General features: G+C 47.9%; 1 protein-coding gene and 1 long non-coding RNA gene across 3 annotated transcripts; one reads left to right on the top strand and one right to left on the bottom strand.

Moving 5' to 3' along the window:
• Positions 1 to 260: 260 nt before the first annotated feature.
• On the bottom strand, positions 261 to 951 carry LOC106900420. Its single transcript, XR_001414157.1, has 2 exons — positions 815 to 951; positions 261 to 709 (listed from the first exon to the last, which is right to left on the bottom strand). It is a non-coding gene; the product is annotated as an uncharacterized LOC106900420 (long non-coding RNA).
• An 83-nt stretch (positions 952 to 1,034) lies between these two features.
• On the top strand, positions 1,035 to 15,719 carry LOC106900418 (two pore calcium channel protein 1-like). 2 transcript variants are annotated; one of them, XM_014962489.1, is made up of 20 exons: positions 1,035 to 1,148; positions 1,333 to 1,415; positions 3,307 to 3,421; positions 4,078 to 4,206; positions 4,485 to 4,601; positions 5,735 to 5,853; positions 6,026 to 6,127; positions 7,107 to 7,233; positions 8,277 to 8,478; positions 9,282 to 9,426; positions 11,004 to 11,189; positions 11,588 to 11,652; positions 11,904 to 11,991; positions 12,283 to 12,352; positions 12,910 to 13,129; positions 13,370 to 13,460; positions 13,778 to 13,891; positions 14,355 to 14,473; positions 14,698 to 14,803; positions 15,200 to 15,719. In XM_014962489.1, the coding sequence occupies exons 1-20, from the start codon at positions 1,128 to 1,130 to the stop codon at positions 15,213 to 15,215; spliced, it is 2,235 nt and encodes a 744-aa protein (XP_014817975.1). In that variant the 5' UTR covers positions 1,035 to 1,127; the 3' UTR covers positions 15,216 to 15,719. The 2 variants fall into 2 exon arrangements, with proteins under 2 accessions (XP_014817975.1, XP_014817974.1); XM_014962488.1 differs by lacking the exon at positions 14,698 to 14,803.
• The last annotated feature ends 187 nt before the right edge of the window (positions 15,720 to 15,906 follow it).

Genomic DNA, 15,906 nt, shown 5'->3' with positions numbered 1-15,906 from the left:
GGAACATGCTACAGCCATCTCCACAATTCCTCATCCAAAGCATTTTTTCCCCAAGAAACTTGTGAAGCTTTTACAGTTCAGTAATATGGTTGAAAACCAGCAGCTTGCACAGCGTGCAGTAAATAATCCAGTGCCACACAGGAGCACCCCTTCTCCCAGGCTCGAGGAAACGCTCTTCTGCAATTTGCTAGCGATGGGAGGGTAAGAGGGAACATGCTACAGCCATCTCCACAATTCCTCATCCAAAGCACAAGAAGAAATTCAGAATCCAAAGCGCAAGCATCCCTCATTTAATTTTGTCATTCATCCTACCGACACATGCAGCTATTGCACCGCTTAATTGTCCCCACCAGTCTTTTTCACGGGCACATTTTCCTAATGAGATTCGCCGCTCATTACAGGTGCCTGTAAGGCATGTTTTCGCTGATCGGAGAAATAAGCACATCTAGGAACACTGTGTCATGGTTTTTGCGAGTTTAATGTGTCAGCAGCGCTTCTTGGCCAGTGGGCCTCGGCAGCAAACTTCAAGCCAGACAAATACAGCCAAAACGAGGAAATTCATTTGGAATCGTTGTTCCTCGGCGTTTCCTCAGGTCGGTCTGATGCAGATCTTCTGAAGGACAGACGACATGCCCTCCCGTTCCACGGAAGCTGGCCGTGTCCGCCTGGTTTCCACCGGCGCGGGGTGGGGGTCAACCGGGTTCTGCTGCTGGAGGAGACACACGGATGGTCGCGGCCACCTCCCGAACCCGCCGGCGGGGCAGGGGAGGGGAGAGCGGCTCCCGCACCGGGGGAGACACCGGGGGGTCCCTACAGCTCAGGCCGCTTCCAGCTGCTCCCGGGCGGCGTCCAGGCGGCGCTGGAGACGGCGCTGGCGCCAGCGGAGGAAGCGGCGGCGGGCGCGGCCGGCCTGCCAGCCCACCAGCACCCCGGCGGCGAAGGCGGCCAGCAGCGCCCAGCGCACCACCCTGGGCCGCAGCGACTCCAGAGCCATTCCCCGCCGCTCCGGCTCCAATGGGCACCGGCACCGCCTCCCGCTTCCGCCGGGGCGGGGGCCGGACGCCGTAAAGGCGGCGGGGCCGGACTGGGGCAGGCGCAGCGTCCCCGTCCGTCCCCCTCTCCCAGCCATGGCGGAGGCGGCCTCGCAGGTAGCGGAGGGGCTCTCTCCAGCCAAGAGGGAGGCGGGCATCCCGAGTTGCGGCACCCGCTTCTCTCTAGCCGTGCCCCGTGGTGAAAAGGCACCTTTTTTTTTTTAATATCTGCTTGGAGTTTGTTTCCAGCTTCCTCCCCTGCTGATGTGCTCTCTGTGTTTCCCCCCCTCCTTTTCTACAGGATCTCCTGCTGGCAGCAGCGTTTGTCTCCGATGCGCAGTACAACAGAAATATTCCTTTTAAGACCTCCCCGGAGGCAGTCAGGTAAGGAGGTCTGTGCTCCCATCCTTGCCCAGGAGCGGGGCTCTGTGCTGGTCCCACAGGCAGTGTGAGGATGCTGTGGGACACTGAAGCTGAGGTGGGGAGAACCAACTACAGCTGTGTCCAAAGAACAGTTGCCAGCAAAGGCTGGGGAACCTCAGGTTTACCCGCTGAGGGCCGAGAAGGTTGGGTGCAGGTGTGAGATGCAGAGAACCGTATTTAGGCTGAAACGCTTATGTTGAATAGGGCTTAGTGCATCTGTACGTTGAGGATGAGAAAAGAAATCAAAACTTTGCTTTTTGCTGGAGGAAAAAATTAAATCTTTCAAGGCTGAAGCTGCAGCGCTCTGTGGGGATGAAGGGTTTGGGAAGCTGGGTCAGCCATCAGCTGTGTGGCCAGGGGTGCTGGAGTGTGGCTGTCCTGTGTGAGCAGTAGGATTTTAGTAGCAGGGGGCTGCACGGTTGGTCTGTGGGGGAGAACAGCCCTGAGCCAGGGGGCTTGGCAGCGGATGGTAACAACCCACCACACACCAAAACTTCAGGTCATCAAATGAGCCTGTGGCACCTCTGCTCAGGTGTACTTCAGAAAGGGCAGTAGGTGTTAGGGGTGGGAGTAATTAAAAGCGTATGTTAATTGGCAATAAGATAAGTGATATTTCCCAAGTCAGGAGTGTTTGCCTGCAAAGGTGATTATCTTCCCTTTTAGGTGCTGATAAGAGGCCAGTTTCAGTCAGAGGTGGCTTTTCCCTCAGGCTTGGACTGCTTTAGGCAAACTATTTTCTCATGTAAAACTTGAGAGAAGGTGGCTGGTGTATAGAAGGGACAGGTGATACAGCAGACTGCTGGCAAAACAGCCTGTGGGCTTTAATGACTCCTGTAGCCCTCCACACAAAAGTTTTTAACTTAGTTCACATGTCTTAGCTGTTTTTTGGGTATCCTGGAGACTCAAGTAGTGAAGTATGTTTGTTAAAAAAGAGGTGTATGCTGCTGTATAGATGTAATGTCTGTCTGCTTTGGAAAAAGACTGCATATAGTTTTGTCCTGCCCAAGTATACTTAGTATAAATGGTAGAAATGAGCAGGTTTTATTTATGTGATCATGTCTTGATAGTGTTATTAAGGGTATAATACCATGTCACCTGTATAATCACCTGCTCTGTAGCCATTGTGCAGGTGGTTATCAGGCAGATGAGAGACTGGCAATGTTGGCAGCTTTTTTTCTTGGCAGAGAAGCTATATACTCTGCACATCCACTCTGTGTCTCCCCAAAGGAGCCACTGTTGCGTGCCATGGTGTGAAACCTCCTGTGGGAGGCTTAGAGCAGGATGTGTTCACTGTTATTGCTAGCATTCACCAGAGGTTTTGCTGCTGTGAGGGAGAGAATACTGCTTAAGCTCTGTATAAAAAAAAAAAAAAACCAAAACGGTTTACTGTGCAACTTCTTACTTCTCTCTGGTGGCTTTTTTTATCTCTCTGCTTTTTAACCTGCAAAGAAAAGATCTTAGATAACTAATCAGGCTTTGTTTATGTGTTGTGTGGATACCTGAGCTTAGCAGAAGTTTGCATTCAAATTAGGAACAAGGTAATTACAAAAAGTAAGCAGCTTTACCAAATCTGTATGTTGCAGTCTTAAACTGAACTGAAGAACACCTGTGTTACACCTTCCTGGGTGTTTTGCTTCCTGAAAAGCAGTATAGTATCCATCAGCTATAGGACTATACGGAAGGGCTAGGAAACAAATTGCCAAATTCCTGGTTGGCAAAAGTGCTACTGTTACCCTTCTTCCTCTCTGACTCTTTGGGACAGCATGTGCTGTTCTTCCAAGATGTATTTGGTGAACCTGTGAGTATGAGCACTGAAGCCTTTATTTATGGTGCCACTGCCCTCTTTCTACAGGCTTTATTATCTCTATAACCACTGGATTATGCGAACAGTCACCTACTTCTTCATCTTTCTCAACCTATCCCTTGCAGTGTTTGAAGAACCTGCTGTGTATCCGCTCCCCTTCCTGGTAAGTTTTCAGTGTAGAAGCAGCAATGCAACTAGTATTGCATTGCTTGGTAGAGCAAGCAAGGGTTTCTTGTTTGAATCTAGTTGTCAAAGGTGTCAAGAGGTAATTGATGCTGATACTTCTGTTGATACCTTTTATCTACTGAAATAGAGACAAAAAAGGGCATAGGAGCTAGGTGGGGAGTGTAGAGGGAGCCACGATGGCTGCCAGGAATGCATCGCAGACTGTGGACAAAGTCATGTTGCTTTTCAGCATCTCTGAGAACAATTCCAGCCTTCTATGTGACCCAAGTCTAGTCCTCATGTCTGAAAGCAGAGATGGAATGTTGCCCTTAGGACTGATTTTTCTGCAGCCTTTATTTGTTCTGCACTAGTGTGTTTGAGAGATGTGCTACTTCAATCCTAAGAAAATACAATTTTACTGCCTTTAACCTGCCTGTGACAGGGAATTTTGCAAAAGGAAGCCTAAAACTGTTGCTCAGTGCCAGATATATGAACCTGTAAAATAGCTGGGAGCAAAAACCCCCTAGAAAAACTTTTATGCTGACTTTGCCAGTTTTTTCTTTGCCCGTACCCCAGCCTGAACATCCTCATCCATGTGAAGAGGGCTAGTCCTGCTCTTGGTTTTCCTGACTTGGGCCCCTTCTCTCTCTGCAGGTCACTTCTCTGGTTGAGGTGTTGTGCCTTCTGGTGTTCTTTGGCCGACTGACACATTTTGCAAAAGTGACCTTTCGCAACGTATTCTGGAAGGATACCAAGAACATCTGCATCATGGTTGCAATCCTGGTGAGTTAGGTCTAGAGGAGTCTCCAAGGTTGAAGTGGCCAATGTAGAGGTGGCTTTTTCCTCCTGTTGCTTTCCTGGTAACGTAGGCCTACAAGAGCCATGGCCATAAGAGCCCATAAGGGCTCTACAAGAGCCATGGCCAAATCAATCAACAGTTGGGCCTGTTCTCACAAACCTGTTGTGTGTACATCTGTCTTGTATCAGCTAACCCTATTGTCTTCACCATCCAGATGCATTTCTAACATTGCTTCTGGGGATTTTCTTTCTTTCTTCTATAGTTATCCCTAACAGACTTGGCCATATATGGGATCCTCAGGATATACAACATAAGCAGCATTAGATGGTCAAGAATTGTGAGACCCATCTTCCTGATCAACTTTGCAGAGAGTCGCCAGGTAAGGAAGAGGTCTGGTGGGATGGATGTCCGGTGCAGGGACCTATTTTTGGACAGCCTGCTGCTTTCTGAGATGCAGGGGATTTAGTAGAATACTTTTGGGGTAGAAATGGCAGAATTCAGGTTCCTATGAGTGAAGGTTTCTCTTAGAGGTGGCCTGAAGCATTGGAGAAAAGGGTGCATTCTCACTGGTCTGCTTGGCACTGTGCAAAATACCAAAAAGCTGCTCCCTGTACCTATGGGTTGGGTTATTGCTGGCTGGTGCCCTTGGATCCTGAGCCCAGAGAGTTCTTGGGACTGGAACTGGAGCTTCTCACCAGACACGGTGCTGTGATGATTTTGGGAAGATCATGCTTAACGAAGGGTGAGACTGGATGGAGAAGGAAGAATAGTTCTTGTAAGGTGAGCCCATGGGTTGTGCTTAGTCCAGTCTGTGTGGAGGAGCAGCCTCTGTTTGCAAGCAGAGTTAGATGCCTTCCTCAGGAAATGCAAACGTGAGCAGCACTGCAGACAAGAAAACTGTTTTTCCCTGGGTCAGGGGCCAGGTTACTTATTTCTGGAATTCTCCTAGGCAAGCAAGCACAAGTGTCATGCTGTTCTCAGAAACTGAACTTGTAGTCCGGATGGGTGATTTAAACTCTGATTTCTCTTGTCACAAGGAGATCTTTGCCCCTCTGCCCAAGACTGTTCTGGTCCTGACTTGCAAATGAATAAACTACTGTGGTGCAGAGGCCTGGGGGAGGGAGCAGTCAGACCCTCAGGCTAAGAGCATGTGTAACTGCAGAACACTGGAGTGATGGGCTTCTGTGCCTGGCAAGTTCCATGGAGCGAGAGCATCTCAGCAGTGCCACGGAGCCCTCTGTGGCCTGGCTAGCTGAGTTCGTGATGGTGTTTAGATAGGGTCTCTCCTGTCATCTCTTCTGGGAAATGAGAAGGAAAGGTCTGTTATTCTTGCACAGGTTTTAGCAGAACAGAGCTGACACATCTGGTTCAGAATCTCTCCTGTTGGGTGACAGAAGGCTACCTTTGTCCCATTTTGCTTACCTGTCCCTGTGTAGGTGTTTGATCCAGATGGGATGATGAGGGGAAAACCAGGTACTTTCTTGCCTCTAATGCTTCCCTTCTCCCTGGCAGATTCGGAGGGCCTTCCGCAGCATCCGCAACACGCTGCCAGAGATCACCTACGTCTTCTTGCTCTTCATGTTTAGCCTTCTCATGTTCTCCCTCATGGCCTTGAAGCTGTTTGGTGAGAGGTGTGAATACTTCTTTTGCACGGAGCTGAGTGGAAAGAATGTGTGTGAGATACTTTGGGGCAGGAGGGAGTCTGGCAACTCCAAATGATTACAAGCACTGCTGATATGTGCAGTTGCTGTGGTGGGACACGTGGGCTCTGTGCTTCACTTCAGATTGTCCTTTTTCTCCTAGGAATCTCCAGACAGCAGAAGGCTTGCCGTATTTCAAAAACTACCTAGGAATTGTGTTTGACCTCTATGTGCTGGTGACAACAGCAAACAGCCCGGATGTCATGTATGTATGCTGAGCTTGCAGTCTTCTCTGTTGTGAACACTGGTGTCCTGCTCCTAGTGGCAGGATCTCCGGTTAGAACAATGCTGTGTTTTGCGCAACAAGGTATTTCAGAACAGCAACAGGGTTTTTACTCTTCCAGCCTGCAGGGGCTTCATGAATTGTCAGCCATTTGTCTTTTAAATGGCTCTGACCCAGAATCAGGGCTTCATGAATTGTCAGCCATTTGTCTTTGGCTCTGACCCAGAATCGGAGTTTCAGAAGATTTTTGGAAAAGATGCATTAAAAATACTGTTTTCCAAATGACCCAGTAGCTGATGAAGGCTTAAACCTGAGGGACACACATTCTCTTTGATTAAAACCCCCTTCTGAAAAGGAAGAGTGTGCTCTAGTGGCCAGGTGTTTTGTTATCTTATATTTGCAGGGCTTTCCATGCAGACCTTTTTAATTTGCACAGCTGGATTAAACTTATTTGAGGGTTGGACTTTCCAGTCTCATTTGTTCTAACTGGGTTCCCGTTTCAGTTTGTACTCTGAAGGTGCCATCAAAGAGAGGGAGAGGGAGGAATGGCACGCTCATTTGTGTGGTGATGTACTGAACAGAACTGGGACTGAACAGTTACAGGGACCCTGGGCATTTATACTCAGAAATGCTGCTAGTCCTAAAGTTAAGTGGAAGGGGAAGTCTGAGTGCAGTGACGGTTTGTGAGGCCAATAGCCATCTTATGACTGAGACATCACTTCAAGGCTGCACTTAGCCCCACTGACAGAAGCTTTATCTCTGTGCTCTCTCTTCTGCATCCCTTCAATCTAGTGGAAGAAAACTGTTCTCTAACTGAATCAATGCACAGTTTTTAGCTGGGGTATTATCTGGCTATCCAAAACAGTACTTAGAAATCCATCTAGAAGACTGTTTTCTTGTGGTTTCTCTTGTATCCCTGTTTGTTTGCCTATCAAGTAGCAATCTCTCTCCCATTTACTAGGATGCCAGCATTTGACTTCAGCTCATGGTATGCCCTGTTCTTCATTGCCTTTGTCATTGTCAACACGTATATCTTCATGTCTCTCTTCCTGGCTGTCGTGTACAACAACTACAAAAAACACCTGAAGGTAATGTTTGGAGAGGTGAATTGTGATGGGTGACTGCCTGCTGTTCTGTGTAACCTTCTAAGGAGGCATCTGGCTTTCCCTTGAAAAGCTGCTGCTTCTGGAAGGTGTGGAGAATGGGATACAGCTGCTTGCCTTTGATGCTCTGCAGATAACAAGCACAGGTTCACCTTTCATATGATGGGATTATTGCAAGTTCTGCTTTTAGCATGTAACAGTGAAAAATTCTATGGCTCTGTGGACCCAAGAAATTGCAACAGATAGGATGCACATGTCTCTGTATTATTGCTGTTAGAAACTAATTCTAGCTTAAAGACGATGTCTCTAGGCAGGAAACTGTTCTCAGTTGGCTGGAAGTGCATAACACTCTTCTGCCACTGTATGTGCTCTTAAAGCAAAGGAAATGCAAAGGGAGGTCGAAGTAAATCAGAACTCTTGCTTCTTGCACCCAAAATGACTAGGTGCAGTTCGGTATTTGTGATCAGAGGGTGAGAGCTGGAAATCCCTGGGAGCTTCCACGAGGGGATTGTCTCTTTCTCAGTAAGCAGTCTGGTAGGTCTTCCCAGAGGCTGCAGTCTCCCAAGGGCATAAGGTTCTTCAGCCTCCTTGTAATCGTGTGCAGAAGAGGATCTTCACCCCTGATCTCAGCAGTATTCACTTTAGGATGGAAAACACGGGTGGACACATCCTCTTTGACTTGTGGGCATGCAGATCCTATGATCCTTGAAAGATGTCCCCCCCATCTCCTTCCCGTTAGAGAGTATCCTTTTGTCTTCTGGTTTTTCAGTGTATCTTCCAGCAAGAAACAGTCTAGCAATCCTCCCAGAATGCTGTGCACAGAGGGCCTGTGGTTGCCTGTTAAATAGTCTTTGTCATCATGCCCGTTGACTGTGCTGGACTTTGTCTAATATCACTTCAAGTGTCTTCCTCTGAGTCTCTTCTTGCATTCCTGTGCCATGGAAATAAGAATATATATATTTTTTAAAAAAAAAAAGGTTGGGGGGGAAGGGTGACTAAAACTGCCTGAATCCTGATATTCTGTCTAGAATGAGATCCGTAAGCTTGCTTACATGAAGCACCGCAAGATGATAGAGGCCTTCAACCTCCTGAAGGAAGAGGAAGGAGCACAGTTTGTGGTTAGAGAAGCCCGGTGGAAGGAGCTTGTCAAGCTGGTGGCTCCTGATATCAGCAGCTCCCACCGAGAGCTGCTGCTACGCATCTCGGATGATGAGCAGAAGGGTTTCATAGGTGAGCAGTGGGGTACTGCTACGCTCAAGGGATTGGGGAGGCACCTGGGGTCAGGAGCCTGATGCTTCAAGGGTTTTGACACTGGGATTTGTGGTCTGTAATGGACCCAGAGGGACACCAGGCCCATCTTCCTGCTTCCCTCTAGGTTGCTTAAATCCTGAAAGGTTGTTCTTTCTGCCTGTAGCTATAGCATGTCATGTATGCTGTGGGCAGCTCTTCATGACCTTTTGACATCAGGGCAAGCTCGCCATGGAGAATGGGGCCTCCTGTTCTGAGCAGAGCACAAGGAAAGCCTCCCTTGTTATCAGAGTCCTCCAAGCAATGTGGCTTCTCACACGGAATCACGGAATTGTTGGAAGGGACCTTCTTAGAGATCATCTAGCCCAACTCCCCTGCCAAAGCAGGATTGCCCAGAGCACATTACTCAGGACTGCATCCAGGCGGGTCTTGAAGATCTCCAGAGAAGGGGACTCCACACCCTCCCTGGGCAGCCTCTTCCAGGGCTCTCACTCTATTTCTGATGGAGACAGGCTATCAGGAGAGATGGATCAGTCTCCTCATGCTAGATCATGCCCATCCTGATCATTAAAGGTTTGTGTTGGTTGTTGGCCTATGGCTTGAGCCAGTCCCTCAGGAACAGGGCAGAGGAGCTGCTTGAGTACTGAGTTCAGGCTGTTCTGTGTTGAACACCATTTAGGTATTAGATTTCTGCAGCTCTTGTGCATATAGGTTTGCATTTGCCAGATGTCATCTTTTTTTTTTAATGATAGTAGACTGATGTGTAGTGCTCTCCCCTACTGCAGATAAGAAGTCCTTTGTACAACTGGCAGATCTCCTCAACATCCAGGTGGTTACCCTGAAAATACGCAGCCATCCACTGAACCAATGGATGCCTCGTGTGTACAAGTCAGCAGTGAGTCAGTTCCTGCGCAGCATGGTCAGGCACAGGTAAGCCTCTACTGGTGGAGGAAGCAGCTCTTAACATTTGATGCAGTGATGTTGCTCAGCTGAGTGTCATGCTGGAAAGTGCAAACTGCATTTAAGCAAGCATTAAGGGTTCTGTTTTTAAGTGTTCTGTGGACCAGCTCTGCTCTTAGCCTACTTTCAGTGGTGTGGAGAAACTAGACTTGGCGAATGGTGAGTCCATACCTCTTCCAGTCTCTCTTGTTCAGATCTTCTGTAGTTTTTACTGAAAACAAGAAGTGTTTTATGGCCTGCCTTGAAGGACCAGACTAAATGCTTCACCTAAAGGTGATCTTATGTCAGCAGTCTCTGCAAAGCTGTATTGTGCTGCTTCATCAGCTCTTACCAAGTTGGTACTGTGAGCTACTAGTACTTTATTTCATGTCTGAGTCTTCCCAGAGTAGCAGAATTCCTGAGGCTGGAAGAAACATCTAGAGATGGTGTAGTGCAAGTCCCTCACTCAAAGCAGGGTCAGCTGAAGCAGGCTACTTGGCTCTATCTAGTTAGGTTTTGAGTATCTCCATGGATGAAGACTCCATAACCTCTCTGCAACCTTTTCCAGTGTTTGACCACCCTTGATTTAAAAAAATAAAAAAGTTTTTCTTTAAATGGAAACTCCAGTATTTTAACTTGTGCCCCTTGCCTCTTGTGCTTTCATTGGATACCACTGAAAAGAGTCTGGCTCCATCATCTCCACACCTTCCCATCAGGTATTTATACATATGTATTGAGATCCCCCTAAGCCTTCTCCCCTTCAGGCTGAACAATTTGTCAGACTATCCTGTCCTTTAATTGGTTTTTGTGACCCTTTACTGCACTTGCTGTAGTATGTTCATGTCTCTTGTACTGGGGAGCCCCGTTGTGGACACAGCACTGCAGATGCAGCCTCACCAGTACCGAGTAGGTGGGAAAAATTACTCCCCTCAGCCTGTTCAAAACACTTTTCTTAATGTAGCAGAGGAGGCTGTTGGCCTTCTTGGTACCAGGGTGCATTGTTGGCTTGTGTTCAACTTGACAACCAAGACCCTCTTCACCCCTGGATCCTCTGTAGAGTTGTTTTTCAGAGGGTTGACCCCCTGCCTGCACCAGTGCCTGAGGTTATTCCTCCCCAGGAGCAGGACTATGCCTCTCCCTCTGAACATGGTGGGATTCCTCTCTGCCCGGTCCCCAGTCTGTCCAGGTTTCTCTGACTGCAGCACGCCCATCTGGTGTACCGGCCACCACTCCCAGTTTTGTCTTCCATTTTACTCATCCAGTCTTCTTCTGCTTGAGAGATGCTGCTTGACTTGCTAGAAGCACAGCTGCTGTCATTCTCTAAGAGTTTATTTAGCACTGTAAAGCATTGTCAGTGGAGCACCTCGAAGGCTTGTGCTCTGCTTTCAAGGGCAAAGTTAAATTCTGTAGTAACTTTCCAAAACTCTTGGGTTTGGAGAGAACTGTTTGGTACAGGTAGCTCACCTAAATGACAATGTTTGAAAGAGAAGGTAAAGAACTCCTGAAATAACTGTGTAATTTTTACCTTTTTGGGAGCGGCAAACTGATTTCTCTTTTTCTTCTTGCAGGGGATTTGTTTGGACTTACGATGTGATCATTCTAATAAATGCTGTTTTCATTGCTCTGGATGAGGCATCCCCCTATATTTCTTATGCAGAGTGGGTCTTCCTTGCTTTGTATATAACTGAGATACTCCTGAAAGTGTACACTTACGAACCGAGGGCGTTCTTTGGAAAAAATCAGTTCTGGAACTGGTGAGTGCAATGAATGTTTGTGTTAACAGTGGTGTGAAGTGTGGCAAGATCTTTGTGTTCAGCTTCTCAAGAACTGGGCTGCCTAACTTATGTGTCAGGGTAGAATTAAAATTATTGTATGCATCAGAGGACACTGTGCTTTTTCCTGGCTCTGACGGTTCTCTGCCCTGCTCTGCTAGCTCAGTCAGAGGCATGTGAAGATGGTGGCTGGGCAGGAGAAAGAGTTTTGCTAAACAGAACTTTCCCATCCTCCCACCCTACAAATAGTTTGAGATGGTGTGGGGCTCCCTGGCACGGATGGGAGGAAGAGGGCTTACCACTCTCACGTGTCATGTGGCAGTTTAAGTGCCCATTCTCTGTTGCCACAAATTTAACAGCACTGCCTTCCCTCGTGCTAGGTTTGATACCCTCATCATCTTTGCTGCCTTGACTGCAACAATACTCAATACCACCCTGAAATCAAGTAAGTGCAGCTTAACCAGTCTGCATGCATCTGGGAAACTCGGTGGTCTTGAGTTGTCTTTTGCCATCACCTTGGGCTTGGGAGGCTTTTTGGGTTTCTGCAAACTAACCCAGTCTTTTTTTTATATATAAGTACCTGTTATAAACAGTGTTTAACAAGGACATAAACATAACAAATGTAAGAATAGGCTTTATCTCTACACTTCCCTGCTTTTTTTTTTTTTGTAACAAAAACAAATTTTCCTTTCTCAGCCACGAAGTACAACAGCCAACAGATCCTGGACATTGTCTTCATCTTAAGGGTCCTCAGGCTAGTAAGGATTGTTGACAGCATTCAAAGGTAATGAAGAGAATGGGATAGGGGTATGGTTTCTGTGGCAGGCTGTGTCAGAGGCTGGTTGAGACAGTGCCTTGAGTTGCTCTGCATCGCTGCTTTGGAGTGACCCTGGCCGCTCAACAAAGCATCCCAAGGCCTTGTCCCACTGTTCCTGGCAAGAGCCCAGTTGCTGCATCCTCTGTGGAGAATTATTTATGTATAAGGGTGTGTGGGGACCATGTGGTGGATGGGATGTGCCATGGGCTTTAAAAGAGCCTCCACATAGCAGGTGTTGTAATGAATCATTTGCTGTAGGTTCCGGGTCATCATGAACACGCTGATAAACATCGTACCGACAATGTTGACATTTGGTGGGCTGACTCTGGTAAGAAACCCTGGTATCTTAGCTCAAAGCACTGCAGTCTTACAGGAATGCATCTTAAGTCTCATGCTATTTCCAAGAGGATAAATGCAAATCTCTGCGTGGCAGGCCTTTGAAACTCTAAGTGTCCATTTGATTCTTGGTCATTGCACCCGCAAACGTCTGCAAAGTGGTTGGGTTCCTGCTAGTTGCCAGCTCAGGACAGCCTTCTTTGCTCCACAGAGCAGTGAAGATGTTCTGTGCAGTCTGGGCTTCACACTGTAAGGAATGAAACTATGGTTTGGGCAAGAAGCTGAATGACAAACCTGTTTCTCAAATAATTTCCTAAAAATAGGTTTTCCTCTTAAGATTTGAGAATACGTCATATATTTGGGCTGTAGTTCTTGGCTCATTATTTCTGCCCAGTAATTGCTCTTGAGTGTCTTGGGTCTCTTGGACTCTATGCTGCTTCCCCAACAGCTTGTTGTTTCGCTAAAAACCAGAAAACATGCTGGAACTCTAAGCTTACCATGGCTCTTGCTGCTCACTGGAGAAGCAGGAGATGCGGTTTCTCTTCCCAGGTTGTGTACTGTGTATTTGCTATCATTGGTATGGAGTTATTCCATGGGAAAATCCAGTTCTTTCCTGCAAACTCAAATGCTCCTTATGCCCTGGAATGTGGAAACCCAGCTCTCAAGGATTCTCTGTTTGCCCGTGGGAAATACTGCAAGAACAACTTCAACAACTTTGTATCATCCTTCATCGTCCTGATGGAGCTCACTGTAGTCAATCAGTGGCATGATATCCTTTGTGGTGAAAGGTCCAAACTTGGTGATCCATTTTGTAATCCTCTTCTCCTTGCATTGCACACACCTGTGCACATAGTGTTAGACGAGAGAGAAATGGTTCCTACAGAGGGGTTTGTTGGGAAGGTGTGTAGTTCTGGGCAGTGTTATCTTGTTACCTGGTTCCTCCCTTAGTGCTGCTCTACAGCAAGATGTTCTCTTCCTTTAGTGCTCTTTCCCTTGACTCCCATTATACTCTTTGCCAATGGATTTGCCAACGTGACGGTTCAGCCTGCGAAGCTGTATTTCATTGCCTTTCACATTGTGATGGTGATAATTATTGTCAAGTAAGTTTTGGGTTGCTCTCATCCACTTTGGAGGGAAGAGGGGCTCTGCCCCCTGCCAGGGCACTGCTGATGGTCCCAGGGTCACACACAGTGTGACACTTAGAGACAGGTAGAACATGTCATGGGGGAATCTGCTGCATCTACTTTTATCTCCAGTGACTGCTTCTCTACCTTAGACCTCCCCATCTCCAGCAGAGGAGGGGATAGAGGGCTGGGGAATGAGCCTGTGAATACTGAGACAGTAGCTGATGCCCAAAAGCAGGGGGGATGCCAGTAAGGAAATGCTGCTGTGTAATTCTGCCCATCATTTCTTTCAGTATCTTTGTGTCATTCATTTTGGAAGCTTTCTTTGTGGAGTACTCGCTAGAGAAGAGTGAAGTAGAAACGGCTATTGAGCAGAAAATCCAGGAGCTGGGAATGGGAGTTCAAGAGTAAGCACCCCCAAATGTTGTGCTGGATGTGGCTGGCTCAGCATATCCAATGAGGGCTGGGGAACTGCAGAATGGGAGTTCAAGAGTAAGCCCCCCCAAAAGGTTGTGCTGGATGTGGCTGGCTCAGCACATCCAATGAGGGCTGGGGAACTGCGGGAAAATGCCACTCTCTGTCCTGAGGTGTGACTCGAGACTCCTCTCCCTTGTCACAGAGTTCTTGCTAACCTGTCATGACCAGGTGGGCTTGGTCTAGATGTTAGCAGATGGCTACTCACATTGACTTGTGAGGTGCCTTGCTGAGCTCTCCCAGTCCGGGGCTGTTGCCCAGAGGACAGGAGAGGTGCTGGAGACAACACAACAACTGGTTCTTGCCCTGCCCCAGAGAATCCCTTGCTACTGGATACCCATGGCCCTCTGGAGTAAGTAGTGTCCTCTGGGGTAACTTCTGGCCCTTGTTGTATAGGGATAAGCTCCAGGATGAGCAGCTCCTTGATAACATGGAGAGTGATGAGCACGACCTCGAGGGGGAAGGTGGAACAAAGCGACAGGCTAAAGGGCTGGTGTTTAAAATCGCCTCCAAACGTAAGTGCAGCCCTCCACTGTGCCCAGTCTGTGGTTTAAGACGCCAAGGCTCTGAACTGTCCCTGGTGTCACCCTCTCTCTAGGGAAGCTCCAACACAATTCTGCTTTCTTTCATGCTGTAAAAGCTACTAAAACCCATCTGGAGGTTTTTAGAGAACTGTGGACACTCAACGTTTGCTGTTCTTTCTATTTTGTAGCAACTCCTTTTCCTCTTTCCTACCCAGACCCTCCTGTGCACACTTTGGTCAGTAGCCAGTCTATGAAGATGCTGCTTTGGTGGTTGAGATCCTGCTGTTGCCAAGAAACCTGTCCTCTGCTTTTCACCCTCCTGTACGCACTGTTCCTCCTGGCTTGGATGGTGGTGTGACTGTGCTCCTTTCTTCTAGCTTAGTGACTACTTTTTCTTCTGGCTTTCTTGCGGCACATTAGCAGTTCCCTAGTCTGGTGCTTCTGGGCATGGTGGCTGTTTGGGATCACAAATCCCCTGAAAGACACACGGGAATGGAATGCTTAAAAATCTTAAAGTAACGGTCTTATTCTTTGCAAGCATTCACAATGCTTATGGGGTAAAATACCAGGGAACAACACGGGTTGTTCCATTCCAAAACATTGTTTTCTTGTCTGTTTAGTGTAAAACATGGGGGGCTGCCTTAAGGTAGCCACTACCTAACTCCTGCTGAGGACCAGGAATGGATGCTTACAGCTCTCTTTTTTGGCCACCTGCAGGGTACAGGACGGTTGATGCTCTGCTCCAGCGGATGTTTGAAGCTGAGATCCCCCTTGAGGACGAAGGCCCTTCATTTGAGGAGATCTTAAACTTGTCCCCGGCCCCTGCTGTACCCAGTGACCTGACTTCTGAGCGTGCAGCATAACGGGGGGCAGCCCGTGAGGAGAAACTGGTTCTGCGCTGCCTGGCTGGGGTGCTCCCCGGCTGGCTGCTCCCCCGTGCCTGGGGGCTGGGCCACGCCGTGGAGAGGGCAGCTGATGCCAGAAAACGGCTTCATCATGTAAAGGAGCTTTATCTCGTGCCAAGTCCGGTAAAAATGTTGAAACTGGGGATGCTCTCCTGGGAAGCAGAGGGAGAGGGAAGTACCTGACTGTGCCAGTCGAGTGATGGTGCAGTATTCAGTATGTTATGTTACTTGTAACTGGAACCTTGTATTGCAGCACTTTTATATGCCTATATGGACCCATGTAAGCTGAATTAATCAGCTCTTCAGTACATTAAATTCAGCAGTTTAAAAAAAAAAAATCACTACTTCTCAGTGCATTGATGTGGGAGGGGCAGGGTGTGCTGGGCCCTGGGGATCCTGCCGTCGCTCTCACGTTTGCTTATAAGCTGAGCAAAGCGGAGGGCAGCGACCTGCTCTATGCGACCGCTAAATCTGAACTTATTATTTTATATATTGTTTTTTTGTCACTCCCTTCGCCTC

This window comes from Calidris pugnax, unplaced genomic scaffold (genome assembly GCF_001431845.1).
Source record: "Calidris pugnax isolate Ruff unplaced genomic scaffold, ASM143184v1 scaffold147, whole genome shotgun sequence".
Taxonomy (NCBI): Eukaryota; Metazoa; Chordata; class Aves; order Charadriiformes; family Scolopacidae; genus Calidris; species Calidris pugnax.
The sequence above is the reverse complement of the archived record's forward strand: the minus strand, read 5'-3'. Positions and strand labels throughout refer to the sequence as shown.